This window comes from Mastigoproctus giganteus, chromosome 3 (genome assembly GCF_048544385.1).
Source record: "Mastigoproctus giganteus isolate SK-2022 chromosome 3, ASM4854438v1, whole genome shotgun sequence".
NCBI lineage: Eukaryota > Metazoa > Arthropoda > Arachnida > Uropygi > Thelyphonidae > Mastigoproctus > Mastigoproctus giganteus.
In genome coordinates, this window is record NC_143577.1 from 173,273,759 (window position 1) to 173,292,189 (window position 18,431).

The 18,431-nt window shown below is 36.0% G+C and overlaps 1 protein-coding gene across 2 annotated transcripts in view; it reads right to left on the reverse strand.

Annotated features, from left to right (window-relative positions):
- LOC150088415 (uncharacterized) overlaps positions 1–18,431 on the reverse strand; it is a 452,966-nt gene that overhangs the window by 182,909 nt on the left and 251,626 nt on the right. For both annotated transcript variants that reach the window (XM_090369501.1, XM_090369502.1), the window contains exon 8: positions 14,314–14,372. In XM_090369501.1, coding sequence (XP_090225627.1) covers positions 14,314–14,372 — 59 coding nt within the window. The remainder of the gene's footprint in view (positions 1–14,313; positions 14,373–18,431) is intronic.

Genomic DNA, 18,431 nt, shown 5'->3' on the forward strand with positions numbered 1-18,431 from the left:
TATGAGAACCCAACTGAGAAGCATGTCCAAATCCTAAACATTTGAAACATTTTACAACTGCCATGAATTTGAATTTTCTGTATTTAAGAGAATTATAACCTAAAAAGATCCTATCACAATTTGTTAGACTACTCAACAATCTTGGAGTCATACTCAACCCAGTTTAATGACTTTGTCTTATTACCAGTACCAAATCTGAAAGAAACACTCTCTTGAATATCTTTTTCTTCATAATGACGATCCTTGAAATCCTCCTTAGTTGTTTTCTTAGGAATATCATAAATTAGAATTGAAAGGTTATGCAGTTTCAGCTTATCATGTTTTATGCTCACAGTTAACAAGTCTTCAGAATTAATTAATCTCTCAAGTTCAGAATCCCTTTCTGTTTCACCCAATATCCCCTTATTGTGAATAGTTCACAAATCATGTATTTTACTGTCACCAAATTCCTGCTTAAGAGTATCAATAACCACATCTTTAACTTCTTGGTTGGAATTTAGTTGAATTCCTTCACATGGCCTTAATATCACTGTATGCTGTTGTCTACTCTTGATTGTTTCCCCTCCCCCCCCTTACCAATTTTCTTGTCAACACTAGCTTTCAAGTTTATTTTTTTCTTTGCATTTTCACATTATTAACCTCCAAATCTGCATACTGATGAGAGGACTTAACCTTATCAGCATACGTATATTATTCATTGCCTACAAAAGGAAAAGGGTGCCCCCTAACAATATCATCAAATATATAAGTAATGCTGTTGTAATCATCTCCATATCAACCCATTTGTCCAAAACATAATTAGAAGCAACCTTTGTAACCTTATTACCCTCATTGGTAGTGTAATCTACAATTAGTTTCTTCAGCTTGGTAACCAATACATAAATAGTAGACATGTACCACATATCTCTCTCTCTCTCTCTCTGTTCCTGAATGCTAACAATAATATCACTTTGGCGTAAGTTTGTTCCTGTACTAAATCTCCCCCCCTCCTCACTAAAAAAACTATCAATATCTAAAGCTAACTCATCATTAGGAAAATCAGATACACTTGGACTCTTATAATTATTACACAACTGAATATGTTCTTATAACTTCATCCTCTACTTGAGCTCCTTGTTCACAAACTACCACATGGTGGGGGTAAGCTCTTCACTATATAGTTGCTCAATACCCTATTAAAACTTAAACCTTCACTCTGCATAACCCCAATTGATTGGCCTAACACTTCATTTTGCACCAAACTATCAGTTTGTCTAAAACTCTGACTACTAGTAAGAGCAACTTGACTTACACTTTGACCACCACTTGTATTAGCTGCTACCTATATTTTGAGCTATTTATATCACAGTTATTTTTGCACTGATGAGTTTTTATTTATATTAGCAATTGCTGAGTTGAAAGTTTAAAGTTTTATGTGAATTTACAGTCTGTAAAAAAACAAAGAGGAAAAAAAAAAGAAAGGAAAAAGAAGAAAAGGGAAGAAGGAGCAAAAAAAAAAAAAAGGAAAGGGAAAGAGAAAAAAAAAAAAAGGAAAGGAAAGAGAAAAAAAAATTATGAAAGAATTAAAAAATTAAAAAATGGAGAGGGGGGCACAGCAAAGGATCAATTAAGGATGAAATTAAAGATTTAAGCAGGAGAGCTGTTGCTCAGGTAGCACATTATACAAGTAGTGTAGGTTAGTAATGATGATGTACCAGCTGCTACAGTACTAGAACATACTATTTTTCCTTATGAACTTTACTATCAACTGTTTTCTTAGTTTCATCTGCATATAATCTAGGTAGTTGTGTAGGCAGGGGTGGGAAAGCACCAATTTTTCCTCTTCCCCCCACTGTTTTCCTATGCATTCTATCCATAATTCAAAAATGTTCGTGAGAACATCCACAAAGATCTCCAAACCATTAATAAATTCCTCTTTATATGTAGTGATGTATTCCAATTAGTACAATATTACCTACTGATCAATATTCAATTATCTGTAGGTAACCATTAATGTGAATTAATCAGTTTCAGCAATTATAAAGAAAATCAGCTCAATACCCTATTAATCACCTAGCTCTCACCTGATAATTCCAACAGATTCAAGAATAATAACCACAAATTCTTAATTCAGTTCCAACATCAAACGTTATCAGACAAAATGACTGCCACTTGTTACTTGTTAATATCAACAACACAAAGAAATAAGAATTTGATATTAAAATAACACTATTAGTTAGGAATAATGCAACACTGAAACACAGAAAAACCTAGCTTTATTGGCAGACTGCCCAAAATAAAATATCAATTTGTTTTATTGTTCTCAATAATAAAACATTTTGATTGAAACAAAAATAATAATTGTAACCTGCCATTAAAAATTTGCCATTCCATATTTCTAAGTACACAGATTTAAAAAATAAAATTAAAAATCTATTTGCCTTTCTGTCTTTAAGCCTGTTTGATACATAATTGCTTATATTTCAGTCAATGGCATAAAAAAACAAGGATGAGACCCCAGCGCAAAGTTTGATTTAGGGGTCGGCTCTACATTACTTTTATCAGTTTGATATAAGAATGTTGGGGGTATTTAGGGCCCTCTTTGGCTGGCCTTTGACTTATACTGCAAGTCAAAGGCCAGCCAAAGAGAGCTACATATATGCTGCACCACTGGTCTTGGCTACATGTATATAAAGCCTTCTGTCTTTGCTTTCAAAAATATTTTAGAAAAAAGGTCTCTAACAATTTACCTCTCAGAATTAATGTGAAAGATAAGCTTGTATCCATTTTTGCTGTGTAAACTCATTTATGATGAGCAAGAGTCCACTTTGTCATAGACTACAATTTTTGTGCCATTGCTCTAGACAGGCAAATCAGAATCATCCAGATATATCTTAATCTGAGCATCATCTAGCTTTACAGATGATGCTCAGATTATACATTATAAAGTCAAAAATATGCTCGGATTACAGATTATAGTCACAAAAAAATCATCATGTCTTCCCATTTTTGGGAAGACATGATGATTTTAAAGTTAAGGTTATTAGCACGTGCCAATTCAGATATGAGCACTTTGTCCTGGAATTTTATTTTCTTGTGCAGTAATTGTAATTCTAAGTCTGCTGCCTGATTGAATAATTTAAGTAGGCATTTAGGAAGACTGCAACTCTGGTTTTTAATCTGTTCCAAGTTTTACTCAAGAAACCTCAAGTAATTAGAAACAATTCAGCTCTTGTGTCTGTCAATGCAATATACTCAATATATGCTATTTTCAACTTAATTCCAAAAATAACATCAATCCCTCCATTAAGGGATTGATTTTATTGTTATCCCTAATTGCTGTTTATTGAATCCTCCTCCTTCAATCCCTCTTAATCTGTGAATCTTTAGATCTAGTTATACACCATATTCTGTTCTCTGTCTCATATTTAGATGTATTATTATCCTACCTGGCTATTATGGACTTTAGTTCAGAGGAGAAATTTTTGTTGTTTTCCTAGCTAATTACTTAGACTTATTATTATGTATGCACAGTGCAGAAAATTTAAAAACGAGACTGATGCTAGCAAAAAAAAATAATGATCCCATGTGTGAGTAAACTAACCTAGGTTTATTCAAAGTAACTTCCTCCCATGTCCATACACTGCATGCAACGATCACGAAGCGACTGGAACAACTGGTGGAAGGTTTTGATTGGTATACTGTTCAATGTTCTTTTCACAGCTCTTTGAATGGTGTAGACGTCATAAAAATAACAGCCTTTCAGTGATGCCTTGAGCTTCAGGAACAAAAAAAAAAAGAAAAAAAAAGTCGCATGGGGCTAAGTCTGGTGAATACAGTGGGTGCAACAGTATGCAGACTTTATTGCTAGCCAGTGAGAGCTTTGCAGCTTGGGTGTTATCGTCCAAGAGGCACTAACTGCCATCTTCTCCACACTGAGACTGCACACAAGAGATTTTCTGCAATAAACGTTTCAAAACCTCCAGATAGTAGGCAGCAGCAGCAACACTTTGGCAATGAACTCTTTGTGTACAATTCCCTTGCTATTGTAGAAAGCTATGAGCATGGTTTTCGATATTTTTGGCCCTTCTTGACAAACTTTTTTGGCTTTGGGCATTTGCTGACTTTCACTTAGTTGCTGGGTTGTACTGAAAACGCCACATCTCATAACCTGAAACAATTGAATTCAGAAAGTTTTGTTTTCTTTCAGCAGCCTCAATAAGTTCTCTGCAGTGTTCAACTCACACCAAGTTGAACACTGCAGAATTGTCGAATGGTTTTATTATTAATGCACAGATCTAAATTCACTGAGTGTTGGTCACTGGTAACGATTTCCCGCACCTTTTCAACCATAGTGTTGGAACTGTTTTTGCTAGGTTTGGATTTTCGTCATCTTCCAGTGATTCTCTTCTATGGATGAAACGTTTATGCCACTCAAACACACATGCATGAGACAGAATTCCCTCCATACACTTGATTCATCTTTTGAAACATTTCTGTGGCACTTTCACCCAGTCATACACAAAACTTGACATTTACTCTTTGTCCCACTGTTCCTCCACAACACAGACACAGGAGAGACATGCAGTTAAGCTCACCCTACGTTCTGAAAGGGAGGCAATTTCTGCTGACCTTGACTGTGGTACTCAGGGAACAACCATTCTTTCTTTGCATGTTTACTTCTAGTAGATGGCAGCAGCAGCAGCATTCATGTCATAACATCAATCTCTTTTTCCAGTTGCCACACTGCATACTATTGTAAAAATACTCATCTTCTCCAGCAATATTTATTCACTCAGCTAAATCTTTTGATTGGATTCCAATATGTTAATTTTCAGATTAGATCTATGGCCAGATACAAATTAATGAAATAACTTCCTATCCTTGAATTGTAGATCTTCTGGATTTAATTCCATGAGTTGTGCCAAGTTAAGTATTCTGTTTAGAAATTGATCTATGCTCTCAGTTTAGAAGGGCACAATTGCCAAATGAGATTAAATCAGGACATCACTATGGCCGGAGCAAATTCTCCTATTAGAATTTCTCAAAATTTTTTGGACGATTCTGTTTTCCTTATGAATCACTGAATTACTTTCTAATCGTCACAGATTTTGTGTTAACTGAAGAACATGGAGGAGAAATTGTACAGTCGTAGCTCTTTATAGCGACCCTCTTTTTAACGTCAATGGACACTGCTCCTCGCGGACTAATGTTATTAGTGGAGTTCCACAGGGTTTGGTGTTGGGCCCACTGTTGTTTTGTATATTTATCAATGATATTAATGAAGGTATATCAGGCTTACTGTCGAAGTTTGCAGATGATACAAAGGTTGGCAAGGTTGTTAATGATGGTAAAGGCAGTGTGCTACTGCAACAGGATCTGGAAAATTTGGGCAGATGGGCTGAGAAGTGGCAACTGAAGTTTAACATTGACAAATGCAAAGTACTGCATATGGATAGAAGTAACCCCAGAGGAACGTACCAATTGTGTGGTACTACGCTTAGGGTGGTAGAAAATGAAAAAGACCTGGGAGTAATTGTGCAGTCAGATATGAAGTTTTCTGAGCAGTGCAGACAGGCTGCAAGAGTCATGGGGTATTGTCAATGATATACAGGAATTTTGCTAGTAGGGAAAAGGAAGTGATTATCCCTTTGTATAAGGCAATGGTCAGGCCATGCCTTGAGTACTGTGTACAGATCTGGAGGCCTCATTTTAGGAAGGATGTAGATTTGTACAGAGAAGAGCAACAAGATTGGTGAGGAGAATGAAGGTGTGCTCTTACGAAGAAAGGATTAAGTTCTGCAAATTGCAGCATCTGGAGACTAGGCACCTGCAAGATGATCTCTTATAAGGCCTTGAATGGGTTGAGTAGGCTCAACCCATTCAAGGATCCCATTCAATTCTGATCCCATTCAATGATCCCATCAGAATTGAAGAATCCCATTCAATTCTGATGGGATTCTTCCTCTTGCTCAGATTACAAATCTAAGGGGACATAAATTCAAATTGAGGAAAGACAGTTACCACTCTTTGCCACAGAATTCTGGCTCCTAAAGTGGGCCAACAGGAAGCACAACCTTCCAGCTCTGATTCAGCTTGCCAACTCTCTCGGGATTCCACGGCTTCCCACCTTAGTCGACGACCGACACCTCTTAGCAACAATCAAGATGATAACAGGCATAATTGCTACACCTTCATTCTGGGATACCTGTGGCTGGAGGATCCCCCCCCTGCTGCCCTTAGGGCCAATCCCGAGCTCTACTCGCATTCAGCACGACTCCATCTCTCGGACAGGTTCCTCCCTCAGCAGATGTTGAAGCAAACCCAGGCACTTGATGCCGACCTGAACAAATTCGCTGTTGACCGGACTTACCGGAAAAAAATTATAACTAGTAGGACTAATCAGCAATGACTGTTGTGTACCTTGCATCTGTTCCTGTCTGATTGAGCTGGTGCTCTTATCACGATGTTAAGTCAGCTCAATCAAACTTAACTCTAGTAAGGAGTTCTTTCCTTTGTATCAAAATATGTTTTCATTTGTAAAATTACCTTTTTTTGTAAATAATTGTTATATTTTCCCGGAAGTTTCGGGAGGCTGTAAAAATGTAAACCCCTGGCTTTTTGGCCGTGAAGGGCATTAAAGATTATATCTCTCTCTCTCTCAGTTACAGAGCAGATGTGCAGAAATTTGCCTTTAGCCAGCGGGTGGTTGATTGTTGGAGGAAATTTCCATCTGTTGTTTTGGAAGTTGATAGCTTAAATAAATTAAAGGAGGAACTGGACAAACATTTAGAGGGAACTTGTGTGAATTTTTTTTTTTTTTTGGCTGATGCTACATACACTCATACACTTGCTTTCTTGCATCACATGCCTCTATTACTATTACTATTACATTGAAAATAAAAGGATTTCTCTATAACAACCATAAATTTCTTCCTCTTAATCAGAATTTTTACAATATTTGATTTATTACAATATTAAAATTACTTCAAATATACTGAAGTAATTAACGAGCTTGCAACCTGACCATGAGAATTCATTTATTAAGGGTTCCCAAACTTTTTTTGCACGGTGCAGCAATGAATTAAACAACAGCTATAAGTTAATTTCATTAGTTGGAATGTATATTTATTGGTATAGCTCTAACAAAGGGGATAGCTTTGCCAATCATAGATGAAATTAAGATTTTGCAAGCTGTGAATAGCGATGTGCATTCTAAGACTGAAATCACCATACAGTTCGGTGTTCCTAAGTACCTCTGTTCACTATTCAGAAAGACTGAAAAAAGATTGAAAGTTAAAAGAAATCTGTTGCACTGGTAGAATTCGAACACAAAAGGTGAAGTATCCAGATCTTGAAAGGTACCTTTTCAAGATTCAGATACTTCGTTCCCGATTGTGCCATTGTAGTCCTATGTTAGCTGTGGACATTGATGCTACAAAGGAATGGAAGGAAAATTATTTAAAAAATGTTTTGCTGACACAAGACTACAATGACATCTTCAATGCTGATGAAACTGAACTCCTTTTTAAATTGCTACCAGATAAAACACTTACATTTAAAGGCGAGAAATGTAATGGCAGAAAAAAAACCAAACAACAGATTACCGTTCTCCTAACAGCAAACATGTCCGAAACAGAGAAGCTTCCTCCTTTAATCACTGGGAAAGCCCAGAAGCCTTGATGCTTTAAAGGCTTGAAGATATTAGCATTAGTAAAGGCACATGATGTAAGAAAGCAAGCTTATATAGCATAAGCAAAAAAAAAAAAAAAAAAACCCTTCTAATTTCACCCATCCACTCGCTCCAAGTGTTTGTCTAGTTCTGCCTTGAATCTATTTAAGCTATAAACTTCTACAACAGATGGAAGTTTTTTCCAGCAATCAACTACACGCTGACTAAAAGCAAACTTCCGCACATCTATCCTACAACTGTCTTTCCTCAATTTGAATTTATGCCCTCTCAGGTGATTTTTCTGAGCAAGAGGAAGAATCCCATCAGCATTGAGCATGCTCAAACCATTCAAGACTTTATACAACTTAATCAGGTCACCTCGCAGGTGACCTGATTAAGTTGTATATTAATGCCTCCATTAATTTCCCTGTTTAACAGAAGTTAAACTAACAGGTTTGTAATTGCTTGTGTCACCCTTTGATCCACCTTTGTGAATTGGGGTCACATTTGCACATCTCCAGTCGATGGGTACCTCCCCTGAGTCCAAGGAAGCTCTCAAAATTATGATTAAGGGTTTGCTTATTTCCTTTGCTGCCTCCTTTAATACTACTGGATAGATCCCATCCACCCCAGGTGCCTTTCTTATGTTTATCTTCAACAATTCCTCCTCCACTTTGCTCTCAGTTATTACAAAATCATCTAGCTCACTGCCAGAGTTCAATTCACCTCTGGCATTTCCCTCCCTGATTAACTCCTCATGTGTGAATGTAGTTGCAAAATACTCATTCAGTTTGTTCGCTACCTCAGCAGGATCATCAACAGTTGAACCATCGATATCCAGTGGACCAATCTGATTCATCCCCTTCCTTCTAGAGTTTACATAAGTAAAGAACTCTTTGCATCCTTTGCCAAAGATTTCTTGTAATCTGCCTTTGCCTGCCTAACCTGCTCTGTGACTTGGTTACAGACCAGCTTATATCTATCATAGGCTAGTATAGATCCCATCCACCGCAGGAGCCTTTCTTATGTTTATCTTCAACAATTTCTCCTCCATTTTGCTCTCAGTTATTACAAAATCATCTAGCTCACTGCCAGAGTTTAATTCACCTCTGTCTTTCCTCTCCCTGATTAACTCCTCATGTGTGAATGTAGATGCAAAATACTCATTCAGTTTGTTCGCGCCTTCAGGAGGATCATCAACAGTTGAACCATCGATATCCAGTGGACCAATCTGATTCATCCCATTCCTTCTAGAGTTTACATAAGTAAAGAACTCTTTGCTGTTTTTCTTTGCATCCTTTGCCAAAGATTTCTTGTAATCTGCCTTTGCCTGCTTTGTGACTTGGTTACAGACCAGCTTATATCTATCATAGGCTTCCGTGTCACCCATTAATTTATATGTATCCCATGCCATGTATAGAGCATGCTCTGCCATGTATAGTATATGACTGACTATGTATAGAGAAAACCAAAATCATGACGGTACGGATGGCATCACAAATCTACAAAGAATGGATCAGACTTAGATCACAGGATGAGTGAGAAGAATAGAAAAATTTTGCTGTTTGTGAATAACTGCATCCCTCATTGTCAAGTAAATGACCTACATGCAATCACTGTCAAGTCATCATCATCATCAGCCATTTTCAATCCACTGTAGGATGAAGGCCTCTCCAGCAACTTTTCAGTTCCTTCTGTTTTGTGCAATGGTCATCCATTTACTACCACAAACTCGTGAATTTCATCTGTCCATCTCCGTTGTTGTCTTCCAGGTTTCTCTTGGATTTCATCTGTTCATCTCCGTTGTTGTCTTCCAGGTTTCTCTTGGATTTCATCTGTTCATCTCCGTTGTTGTCTTCCAGGTTTCTTTTGGCTCCTCTTGGGTACAATTCTGTTGTTTTCTTAGTCCATCTGTCATCATGTCTTCAAGCTATGTGTCCTGGCCAAGACCATTTTAGTTCTTTAGTTTTGATAAGAATGTCCTTTACTTGAGTTTGCTGCCTAATCCATGTGTTTCTCTTCTTATCTAACAGTCAGATTCCTAATATAATCCACTCCATTCTTCGCTGTGTAGTTCTCAGCTTCTCTTCCATTCTTTTGGTGAGTGCCCAAATTTTCACTTCCATAAGTCATTATGGGGGGTATACATTGGTTCATTATTTTACATTTCAGACTAATTGGGATATTGCTCCTCAGTATGTGACTATATTTCCTGAATGCTATCCATCCAAAATTTATTCTTCTCTTGACTTCCAACCATTTATCATTATTACAGCTAATGACTTGTCCCAGATAAATATATGACTCCACCTTTTCAATTACTGCTCCTTCACTCATTATATCCCTTTCTGTGGCATACTTGTTCATCATTATTTTTGTTTTAACCATATTTATCTTTAGTCCAAAATCCTTACTAACTATGCATAACTGATTCAGATTTTCCTCTAATTCTTTGGGATCGTGGCTTATGACTACAATGTCATCTGCAAATCGTAAATGGTTTAGGTACTCTCCATTCACATTGACTCCTTTCTGCGACCAGTGTAATCTTCTGAAAGCTTCCTGAAGGGCAGCAGAAAACAACTTCAGTGTGTCCCCTTGTCGAACTCCCTTCTCAATTTTAAATTTACTACTGTCTCTGTCTAGTCTAATAAAGGAGGTAGCATTCTCATATATTTTCTTCAAAATCATAATATATGGGGTATCAATGCCTTGTCTTTCCAGTGCCCGAAACATTGCCTTATGCTGTATGGAGTCAAATGCCTTTTCATAATCCACAAATGCCAGGCATAATGGTGTTTTATATTCATTTGCTTTCTCCATTAGCTGTGACATTACATGAAGGTTATCCATAGTTGAGAATCCTGTCCTAAAGCCAGCTTGCTATTTCGGTTGATTCTCATCAAGTATTCTTTCTAATCTGTTAGTAATGACCCTTGTGTACAACTTGTAGATGTGGGATAACAAGCTAATTGGTCTACAATTTACAATTTCTGATTTATCTCCTTTCTTATGCAGCAAAACTATGATTGTATTATTCCACTCCTTAGGTGTCACACCTTTTCTAATGCATTTTGTGTTGAGTCTTGCCAGTTTTTGTGTTATGTCTCTTCCTCCCAATTTTAGCAACTCTTCAGTAACTTCATCTTCCTCTGGAGCTTTCTGATTCTTCATTTTCTTCAACACATGTTCTACCTCATCAGGAAGAATATCGGGTAGGTTGTATGTGTTACTAATTTGCGATCCACCTTCCTCACTGCTGGCATCATTCCCTTGCTCCTTGTATAACTCTTTATAGTAGGCTTCTGCTATTTGAATTATGCCTTCTCTGCTGTTTATAAGTACACCATTGCTATTCTTCAGTTTCAGTATCATTTGTCGTTCTGTATTACTGCTAATGGCTGCTGATTTAAATCCTTTGTTTGCCCTTAATGCTTGTTCTATTTTTCTTGTGTTAAATTTTCTTATGTCCTCTCTGAGTCTCTTTCTAATGGCTTTGCATAACTCAGTATACTCAATTTTCTTCCTGTCAGTGTTTTTCTTGCTCTTCATTTGTCGATTTTGGTTCATCACGACAAGTGTTTCTTGACTAATTTTTTCTCCCCTGGATTTCTTTTTACCTATAGGTTTCTTGGGCTTTATTACTTTCAGAAAGTTGTAATATTCCTCGTTGATATCTTGGTCCTGAGCAGTCTGCAGAAGCTCAAACTTGTTCTTAAGTTCCAGTACATACTGCTTTTTCTCCTCTTCTGTTATCTCAAAGATCCTTGTATTATTTACTCAAGTCAGTTTTTTCCTTTCTTTTCTTACATCTAATGTATATCAAGTGTGCATCTTGATATACATTAGATGTAAGAAAAGAAAGGAAAAAACTGACTTGAGTAAATAATACAAGGATCTTTGAGATAACAGAAGAGGAGAAAAAGCAGTATGTACTGGAACTTAAGAACAAGTTTGAGCTTCTGCAGACTGCTCAGACTGGTGATCACTTCCAACATTTACCTTGTTTAGGACACTAACATCATTTACGATATATCTTCTGTTAGTGAGGATGAAGTCAATTTCATTAGTTGTTAATCCATTTGGGCTCTTCCGTGTCCACCTTCTGTTCACCCTTTTCTTGAAAAAAGTGTTCATTACTGACATTCCTCGAGATTCTGCAAATTCCACAAGTCTTTCATTTCTTTCACCAATTCCAAAATTTCCTATAGTTCCCCTTTCTGCACTGTTTTGTTTCTTTCCAACCTTAGCATTGAAGTCCCTCATAATGATAGTGTAGTGAGTTTTCTGTTCATCTAGAAGACTCTCAATTTCGGTGTACATTTCTTCAACCTCTTCATCATTATGGCTCGATATTGGTGCATAAATCATTATAACTTATAATTCAGTATAATTCAGTTTATACCTCTTAGAAATCCTGAGTAGTAATCTCGACACCCTTGGCGATATACTTTTGAATTCCAAAATGTTGTTTTTTATATCTTTATGCACCAGAAAGCCAACTCCACCTTCACTCCTTCCACTGTTTCCATTGGTGTACAGCAGATTTCCATTTGATAAACTTATAAGTGATTCATTTCTTCTTCTTGTTTCAGCCAAACCAATGATATTCCAATTCACATTTTCTAATTCCTTTTCCAGCTCTAATATCCTGTCTTCACTGATGAGCAACCTTATGTTGTAACAGGCCAAGTTCAGTTTCCATGCATGGCGGCCTGATCGTATCCAGAGAATCTTAGCACCCTCTGCTTCCACTCTGATCCTGACATAGAAGACTGGTCAGTCTTGTATGTCAGTGCTTCTTCAATTGTGCCGTGCAGCCCCATGGGAACAAGATGCTAGAGGGAGTCTATGAATAACGTCTGAATTTTTTTATAAATATTCAAAAATAAAAATTTATATTACAGAAACAAAAGTTTTAACCTTGGCGGGCTGCAAAAAATTTTAAAACTAAAATGGAGTCCTTAGTTTATTATGGTTTAGAACCACGATCAATATCATTAACTCTGACAGTAGCTGTGCAGAAATTGCTCACACTTCCGGTGCTTACCCATGGCTACTACGTTCACACCATAAGTTATAGTTGGTATGTCTACTATTAAATGTTACCTATGTTGGGCATATCAGCCTTTTATAGAGAACAGGGGTAATGTGTTATTTACAGTGGTAGAACTAGTCATATTTCAATGATTGGTAAGTGTATACATAATGTACATATGCAATATATAATTTTGGAATGAGAAAAATCGGATATTGTGAAAAAGGCTACACTTAGACCAGAACAACTTACATTATTGAAATCTGTGCTGAAATAAGGAAGGCACCTTCAACTATTCCTACTGCTATCAGTAAGAGACTGATGCTGATACAGTGACCAATATTCACACGTAGGTGCTAACAAATAATTGAAAGTTATGACTCCAATCTGATCATTTTCACTGTTCACTTCATTTGTGATCTAATATATTATATTTCTGTGATCTAATCTGAATATATTATATTTCTGATTATCTGTGATGATCAGAAATATAATTTATTAATTTTGTCCATATACACATGCGATATAGTGTATGTGTGTGTATAAAACTGTATATGCACACGCACACGCACACACACACACACACACACACACACACACACACACACACAATGTGACAAAATTACATGGTCACAAAGAACATCAGCACACCTTAATGCTACCTACACATAATAAGGTACCGAGGGCAGTGTTATACTACACTTTCCAAAAAACAAAGTTACGTGCTTGCAATGAATGCTGCATAATACTTATCATGGGAAATAAAGACACAAACATGGAGCTGAAACTTATAGATATGGCTGGGCAAAGCAACTTTTTGCTTCTCCTAACTTTTATCTCAGTGTTTGTTTCTTTATTTCCCATTATTAGTATTACATGACATTCACTGCAAGTGACATGGTCACTTGCAGTGAAACACATCGTTGCAGAAAACGCAATGATGTGTTTTTGAACAGTACAAGAGTGACCACTGTCTTCAGTTTGAATGACATGCTGTGTTATGTTTTCCACAACCATATAATTTTGCACATCGTTAGTAATGTGTATGTATATGCACAAAACTGTATTTGTGTCTCTGACCATTTAAAATCCATGAAACATCAGATTCGTGTAATTATATGTTGCAATTTATTTGTTATCACAGGAGGATACCAGTCATTTCAGCATCAGTCTCCCACTACTATAATTAAAATACCAGACATAAATGAGAATCTCTTTATTTACTAGTCCTCTTAATCCCCCCATGTGATGTTATTCAGATCACATCTGTGAACTAGGCATAGAGCAAGGCTCACAAATTCAATTTCCTTCACAATTTTACAAGTGCATTATTATAAACCTAAGCATAGATTCAATTACTTAAGTTTACAAAATAGTATAACATTCACTTCAAAAAACAAAATTCACTTCAAAAAATAACAAAACAATCCTGCTTGTAAGAAGAGATATGTATAAGAACAGTTGTCGTAATCTTGAAATTCATATTTTCTTCATCAATTAATTTTAGCTGAAAAGTATATTTCATTGAATTTCTTTACAAGCAGTATAACTGCTCAAGAAAATTTTTTTGGCCACACCTGTCATAATATATCTGGATTACAATCAACATTTAATTATTTCTTACCTCAGCTAACACTGCTGATGTTGAATAATTACCAAGTTCTTGATAGTTTACTGGTTCTCCTATTTTAGACAAAGAAAATAATAATTAGAAATATCATATATCATGAATTCAAACAATGGATTTTTTCCCAATTTTTAACAAAGTAGCTTATTTTAATTAATATAAAGAATTCTTTTGAAGATATCGGGAACCATATCTTTAAAAGGCAGAAAGTTAAAACTATGCATTTCTAAAAAATCAATTTTATTCACAATTAAACTTGTTATTACATGGGAAAAAAATATATTAAGTAATAATTTTTAACAAATGATACTTTACTACATGAAATATTTAATTAGTTTATTAATATGAAAGGATAAATTGATACAGATTGATAGTTTTTTTTTTTTCCTGTGGCTAGTGTTCCTCAGTGTGGTACAGTTAAATTCTCTCCCATGGCCCCTAATAAACTCAAAATCCAGGCCAACAGAAGGATTTCTGTAGAAATCCTTCTTCTGGCCTGGATTTTGAGTCCCTACCCCCACCATGTCAACTGGATGCACTGCCTTAGATTCTTTTTGCTTCTCAACTAAGAAAACTATTAAGTAACTAATAAGTAATAATATAAGTAATAAGTAATAATAATATATAAGTAATAAGTAATAATAATATATAAGTTAACAGATATTATAATAACTGTAATATTATATGATAACTTAATAGTGGACAATAAAGACAGAAAATTATAATGCACAGAAATATTCTTTTCTCAAACTATTTCAATATCTGCACTGAAACAGTACTTTCTTTACCAATTTTAAATTTTGCAATATTTCAGATTTCTGCAGAAAATGCACACCAGAAGAAGGATTTCTATAGAAATCCTTCTGTCGGCCTGGATTTTGAGTTTATTAGAAGACGACGACTTCTAATAATGACTAGTTTATTAGAAGAGAATGGGAGAGAATTTAAATGTACCACACTGAGGAACACTAGCTACAGGAACAAAAAAAAAAAACTATTAATCTTTATCAATTATAATATTATTATTACTGTTCTTAGTTGAGCAATAATATTATTATTGCTCAACTAAGAGTATAACCCCTACCCCCTCCTATCCTGTCTGTCCTTTCTGTACACATTGTACTCCCTGTATTCAAATTCTACATCCCTTATACCTGAATGACACCAAGTTTCTGATATCCCAACAATGTCTGCATTTGATGTCTTGACCAGCACATCAAATTTATTTTCTATGTTCCTTGGTATATATGCAAGTAAACATGCACCTATTCTTACTCTTAGTTACTCTAACACAGCCCATGTATTTCCACGGCGCCTCCGTAGCCAGGTGGGAAGGAGCAGCAGTGCATAGCACACGCTTCTTGATTAGACCGGGGTTCGAGCCTGTAACCACCAAATACGGAGGATGCGGAGAGGTCAAGGGAATGACCACCGCATATTCCCGGAGCAATATGGCCTTAGTTGCTAATGCTCCTAAAAACCAAAATAACAACAACAATGTATTTCCACATTCCATGATGACCTATAGCAGGCGTTTAAATTTCCATCATTTTGCCTTCCAGGTTGCTGCTCGTTCCAATAGAAGCAGTGCAAGTATCACTTTAACCTCTGCCTATGGCTATTCTTAATCTATTACACTGTGTATCCCCCCAAGCTAGCAGTTTTCCAACTCACCTTGATAGCATGAGCAAATATTCTCGCACCCTTTCTATTTAATCACATCCCTGTAAAAGCAATCTCTTCGTTAACAAGCACAGATTACACTGAGAAAAATTCTACCCCCCCCCCCATGATCGTAGCAAAATCTTTCCAGAACTAAATTGACTGACAAGGCTCATCATATACTCCCTCCTATCATATCTGGGGAGAGTCGCAGAGACTTTTGTATTTAACCCTAACTCGTGACTTTTTTACAACATTTCTCTGTACTTGTTAAATAAGTCCACAGATCTCCTACTATTAATGTCATTTGTGCCAACATGTACAACAATTTTGTGTCCTTAAAAGATGATATCTGCTCTACAACGTCATCAACTTTTGCCCCTGGCAGACATACCCTTGTCCTATTCCACCTATCATTTTTTGCACAAGAAATGAATATAATACAAGAACTTTTTTGGAAAAGAACAGATATATACACTAGAACCTCTCCATTTGTGGGGATTATGTTCCATAAAATGCTCACAAAAGGAAAATCTGTGAATAGTGAGGTGAAGTTACCACAGAAAATAGCGTCTTGGCCTGCATTATATTTTTATACAAAATACGATTTAGTACTGTATTAATATATTTTATGGACACTGATTGGTCACTGATTCTGCTAAGTGTATAGTGGGTATAAATCTATAGATTATATAATTGCAGAGTTTTGGTATAAATTAATTAAGCACACCCAAAACTTCTTTGAAAATGAACACAGTGACAAATGAATATACTGCACTTGGAGGGTACAGTAAAATCTCATTAATACAAAGTACTCGTTTATATGAAGCTCATACCATTCCCCTGCAAAAGGATAGGCATTTCTATGTATACATATTCGTTTATTACAAAATTCATTTAATATGTATTACAAGGTTCGTTTACACTCAGTAAGAAATAAATAAATTGTTATTTTGTATTTAATACAAATCTTGGCACAGTTGTCCGATTATTTCCCCAATTATTGCCTCCGGCCATCTGGTTCCCTTCTTCCTGAAGGATGGCACTGACTTTTTAGAATTTACTTTTTTGTAAACAAAACCAGTTTATGGTAGCTACAACTAGTGGGCACCAGACATGTTCAAAAGCTGCTGTGGATTTTTTCTATTTATTGATTTGAAATTTATTGTTTTTGTATAATTTTTGATTTAAATTTAGTAGTATAATATTTTTTTGCGATTTTCTGATTAAATTGGTGCATTTATTCTTTACTCGGCCTTGTAATTGCATAGAAACCACAGTTGATTTCTGCCGACATTGTATCGACAGTAGAAATTCGAATTTGCTGCTATTTTTTTTTCTGTATCGATATAGCAGATACCAGTAGTTCTACGAAACTTGTAGCAGTTTAACCAGTATCAGCAGAGGATTATATTATAAATTATAGCACTACTTACGTGATTTAATAATTTAACTTATCACTTAGATCAAAACACATGACAGTAATATTCAGACAGCTTTTAGAATCGGTTATTTGGCATTGATAGCTAGCATGAGAGTTCAAACCACGTGAGTGGCAACAGATAGTTAAATTTATTATCTATTATAACTACTTAGATTTTACGAGCATAATTTTTTTAAATTAATACATATAACAAATTATATTTTACAAACGTAATGCTATAACTTAATACATATAACTTGATAGGAGATACGAAATTCATGTAACGTAACTCAGTTGGAGATAAAACTCAATACTGAAATATATATATATACAGTGTTATAACTGCAATGGGATTTAATTGTATTGGAATTAAAATTTTAATTGAAATCATGCCTCAGACCAGAGCAGCAAAGCAAAAGGATCAAGCTAGTGGGAGTGCTGTGGCTCAGGAGAGAACTGGGGGGGGGGGTTGTCCTCTGAATCACAGCCTTTTGAAATGTACTGCTTGTTTGATGTTTGTGGAACTATCAAGAAAGGGGACCTGATATTGCCAAGTGGAATGTCTGTGTGTGCTCGATGTAAGGAGTGTGAGGAAATCAGTTGGCAACTGAGCACTGTTATCAGCCTATATGAGAGCTTGAAGAACAGAGGAGATGCCCTCAAAGGATTTAAATTGAGGGGCCCATCAACCTCTCAGTTGCCCACAAAAATGCCAGAACTTGACCTTGAACATCAGGCAACACAGCAGCAATCCTCAAGGCAGAATGCACTGGTCCCACAGGAACTAGTTGTCATCGGTGATTCTATTATCATGGAAACAGGGAGTATATTGGACAAAAAAGGATAAGTGGAACAGGACCAGGGTATGTATGCCAGGGGTCAAAGGTTGATGATGATGTAGAGCGGATAACATCTTTTAAGGGCACAAAAGATGATATTGTTGTACATGTTTGCAAAAATGACATTAAGAGTAGGAAATCTGGGGACTTACTTAATAAGTACAGGAAAATATTGTAAAAAAGTCATGAGT